The sequence below is a fragment of the Coffea eugenioides genome, unplaced genomic scaffold (assembly GCF_003713205.1).
Source record: "Coffea eugenioides isolate CCC68of unplaced genomic scaffold, Ceug_1.0 ScVebR1_492;HRSCAF=1178, whole genome shotgun sequence".
NCBI lineage: Eukaryota > Viridiplantae > Streptophyta > Magnoliopsida > Gentianales > Rubiaceae > Coffea > Coffea eugenioides.
Window position 1 is genome coordinate 33,404 of NW_020864334.1, and position 4,359 is coordinate 37,762.

The 4,359-nt window shown below is 35.3% G+C and overlaps 1 protein-coding gene across 1 annotated transcript; it reads right to left on the reverse strand.

Moving 5' to 3' along the window:
* Positions 1-269: 269 nt before the first annotated feature.
* Positions 270-2,230, reverse strand: LOC113758346 (polygalacturonase-like). The gene is made up of 4 exons (XM_027301260.1): positions 1,802-2,230; positions 1,099-1,388; positions 770-998; positions 270-654 (listed from the first exon to the last, which is right to left on the reverse strand). The coding sequence occupies exons 1-4, from the start codon at positions 2,228-2,230 to the stop codon at positions 436-438; spliced, it is 1,167 nt and encodes a 388-aa protein (XP_027157061.1). The 3' UTR covers positions 270-435.
* Positions 2,231-4,359: the final 2,129 nt, after the last annotated feature.

Sequence of the window (4,359 nt, forward strand, 5' to 3'; positions counted from 1 at the left end):
ACCAATTATGTGCATATGCAAGGATAAATTAATAGATTGAGTTTCACAGATCGACAAGCCAGAAGACCATTATTACTTTGACACAACAAAAAAGTTTAGGATATCAAGGATAAAGTTCCATAAACAATTAATTAGAAGATGTTAAAGCCATATTACTTGCCAATAGATTTTAAAGTTCCATAAACCAAATCAAATAACTGAAGGAGAGAAGATGTTCAAGCCACAAAAGAACATATTTTGTTGTATTAATATCAAATAATGTGTTGATCGCAAGGCCAATCCAGCCACAGGCACAAGCAAGATTTACACTTTGACAGTACCATTATAAAAAGCTAGACTGCTTCACTTTCTTAAGTGAGCCCTTATTTTCTACAAGATTTGTGCAACTATTTTGCACGTATTTTAAATACTGTATGGAACTTCATGCATTTTCTCCTACAAACAGGCTTTGGGCACAGCTAGACCGGATGAAGATCCGCCCGCATTGACACATGAAGCCGTAGCTGGTCGATCTTTGTAGGAAAGATTGACATCCTCCAGAATTATACGGCTGCATGGATACTTTTTACTGCAGTCAAAATTTACAGCAACTTCAGTTGCTGATGTTCCATGTACATCTTGGTATGTCACATCACTAATCCTCACACCTGAGGCCTGCCAAAAAATTAATGTACACATTTATCAGCTCCCATTTTCTGATCTTTTTTTATAGATAAATGTTTTTGCAAAACATAAATAATAATAATAATAATAACCCTTTTGATCATACCTGACCAGGACATTTGGCCTTATTTGGGCAGTAATTTTGGTCGATAATGATGGGGTTTTGGACATTAACCATTACTGCATGCTGAAACAGAACTCCAGTAACAAATCCATTGCTAGGCATTGCCCATGTTTTTATCCTCAGACCATTTTGTGTGCCCGAAAGTGTAACAGTTTTAACTGTCACATTTTTAACTCCTGGTTCTTGCAAATTGCTTCCCAAACTGCCAATACTGAAACAAGCACAAAATCGATGTATTGAGTAAATAAATCAGAATTACAGCAACTGCAAAGAACTTTAATGGACTCTTAATAAGTTTCCGATTTTGATACCTTATTCCATGGCCAGGACCACAGTTGATATTCTCAATCCATATGTTGGAACTTCCAGGGCCTAATGAGATGCAATCATCACCAGTGCCAATGTGAGAGTTAGTAATTGCAACACCAGAAGATGATTGGACATGAATTCCATCAGTGTTTGGGCTGTTTTCTGGAGCTGAAATCTTTACTCCTTCTAGCCTAGTGTTTTGGCAGCCGTCGAGGATGATATGGAAAATTTGACTGTTTAACGAACTTAATCCACTGACCAAGACTTTGTTTGAATTGTAGAATCCCAGTGACTGTGGCAGCATAAAAAGCAAGAAACAAATTAAGGGAAATGATTAGTCATTCGTCCTAATTCAGAAGCACATTGTGGTTTTTCTATTTGGTATTTGGTAAAAAGGGATGAAAATGAAGACACATTTGATTAAGGAATCATGTAAAACTCCAAATGCCACTTTTCTCTTTCGTGGATCTAATATAAAAAACAATACTAAACTAGTTTTCTGTGGGATTATTTTGCTTGACAAATACTACAACAGAATTAAAGTAATATGCTCAGTCTTGGTTGTAGGTCAGGCGCTCAAACTCTTGCACCTGTAGTTGAATCTTGAGGCTGCTTTTAGTATTGTACCCTTTAAAGTAGTTTGAAAGTTGTCGATTCTTGTAAGAAGAAAAAAAAACACAAAGCAGTGGAGGCTATACAACATACCGTTGCTCCTGTAGGGCAATTCTTGCCGGAGTTTTTGCAAGCCCATAGACCAGTCCCTTGGCCATCAAGAGTTCCACCGTAAATCGAAAGTCCATTAGTTCTTTCAAACGTGAGCCAGTTACCAGTATGTCCAAGGACATTATAATCAGATGGAGCAACAAGGGTTCCATCAATGCGAATGGTTATAGCATTATTCTTGCAATTTTGGCCCGAAAATGATGCTCCACCAACCAAATATCTTCCTCCTGGAACATAAATTGTTGCAGGCTCAACTGAGGCACAAGCTGCAGCCCATGCACTCAGAAAAGATTTCGTGGAATCACTTCTTCCGTCAGATTTCGCCCCGTAACTCTGCACATTGTACGTTACACTCTCAGCTGATGGCAAGAGGAAGAAAATGAAGAGAAATGGGACAGCAAGAAATCTCATTTTGCTGTTCATTTTCTTATCAGAGGTGGCTACTAGAATCTGTAAAGGCTAAGATTTTGCTGTAATAATCCGAGGGATGAGAAACTTGGAAAGCAATGGGTGGTATTTATAGGCTTGGCTTGCATTTAGGGATCGAGCAAATCTCTCCATTCTGCATAGATATATATTTGTTTACTTCAATTTCTTGTGTTAGGCAATGCCAGAAATGGCAGTTCAACTTTAACTAACAAAAACTGTAGGAGCAAACGTGAAGGACAAGAAGAAGACGGAAGAGAATTATCGGCTGAAGTTCTTATTATACATACATGGAAAGATGGAAGGACTAGTTCTGATTACAAAAATGGAAGAAATATTCTGTGATCACACGGTTCGCTTTCCATTAATTGGCTAGCTAAAATTTCGTAATTTTGGAAGCAAAATTCCTGTAAATTTCCATTAATTGCTCTTCTGTAGCATTCCAATTCGTAATTTCTTGAGGATAGAGTAGCATGGATCAATGTAGGCTATATCCTCCTGAGGAAGAAGGCTTTATTTGTCTTTCTTCCTTTTTTAGAAACAAAGGTAATGAAAAGCTAAACTACTTGCTCGTCAAAAGTTTTTTTATGAATTGGTAATTTTTTTTTTTTGGATTAATCTTTCCTGTACTGGCAGTGTATATATTGTCAGCATTTGATGAATAACAACTATGCAAAATTTGAAGTTGAAATTCAACTTTTGCACACATGTCATAAATCCAGTGGTGATAGTGTATACACTGTCAGTGTATATAAGATTTACTCTTTTTTTTTATGGCCGTAATGTTTATCAATTGAATCCAAACGCATTCCAAATTCACGCAAAAATATTTTTATTATAACTTGAACTTACTAGTAATTAGTTGGATTATTTTCATTTATACACGGTATTTAGTCACTAGTAATGATTTCAAATCCAAAAAACCCTTCTTGTTTGACCAGCCAGAAGCTATATAAAAAAAATTTTGTTTTTGAGCAAGAAATTTGAAGGAGCTTTTCTTAAAACCCAAGTCATTTTCCATATATGATTTGTCACTTTGCAGGTTCATGCATGAAAGCCTACTACTGATTGTTGTTCTTATCCCTTTTGCAATATGTAACCATTGGTCAGTTATATATCCAGCGGGTGAATCGAACCGCAGAATGTTTTAAGTCAAAATATGTGCTCTTAACTGAAATCACTAAAAACTGTACCTGAAAGCAACAGTAAGTTTGACGACTATGTTATATCTGAATAGTGCGTGCATTTGGAATTTCCAAAAGAGGATCTCTAAAACCTTTTTGCATTGGCAGTTGCACAAGATCATATGGTACAAACACTAAAGTTCTTTGAAATGATTTTTTTTTTAGGCAAAATTATATTGATGAACAACATTAATTGATGATTATTTGGAAATGCATTAATCTCATTTAGACAACTGGCATTTGAATATAGGGGCTGCTAGACCTCGCCGTACGAGGTGTCTAAGGGTCAAATTATATCGCATGCTATCAAAAACTGCAAGAAACATTGGTGCCCTTAAAACAACCAACGTGCATTCATGAATATTACCCGCACGTCTCTTTCCGCTAATTCAAAACTGCTCCTGTGCCTATCATATATGAGCATATATACATGGACCAATCTGCAATGACCTCTTCTTTTACGATAGGATAATACTAGTATGGCAACCCGTGCAATTAATGCACGGATTAACGTTTAATATAATAATAGTAGTAATTGACTTATTTATATTAGTTACATGAATAAAGGTTAAAAAAAATCAAAAGAGTACTAGTTTAGTACTCTTGCTTTTATCAAATTATGTAATCTCTTACCCAATTTCGCATCCTATTTACCTTATATCCTGTTACTCTCCATATATAGTTGTAAATAATGACCAATTTTTCAAGTTGGTCTTCAACAAATGAGTATGTGTATGCAATTTTATTAATTTTAAATGGGTAACCCAATTAAACTCATTAATTAGTGGCTATTAAATGGATAGATTGGGACTATCTATTTGGACCTAATTAAATTAGACTTAGATTCAAATTCATTAGTAACAAATTCAATAATTATATTCTACTTTTTGCAAAGGCATACTTAACATTCTTTTCTTGTTCTTTAATTTT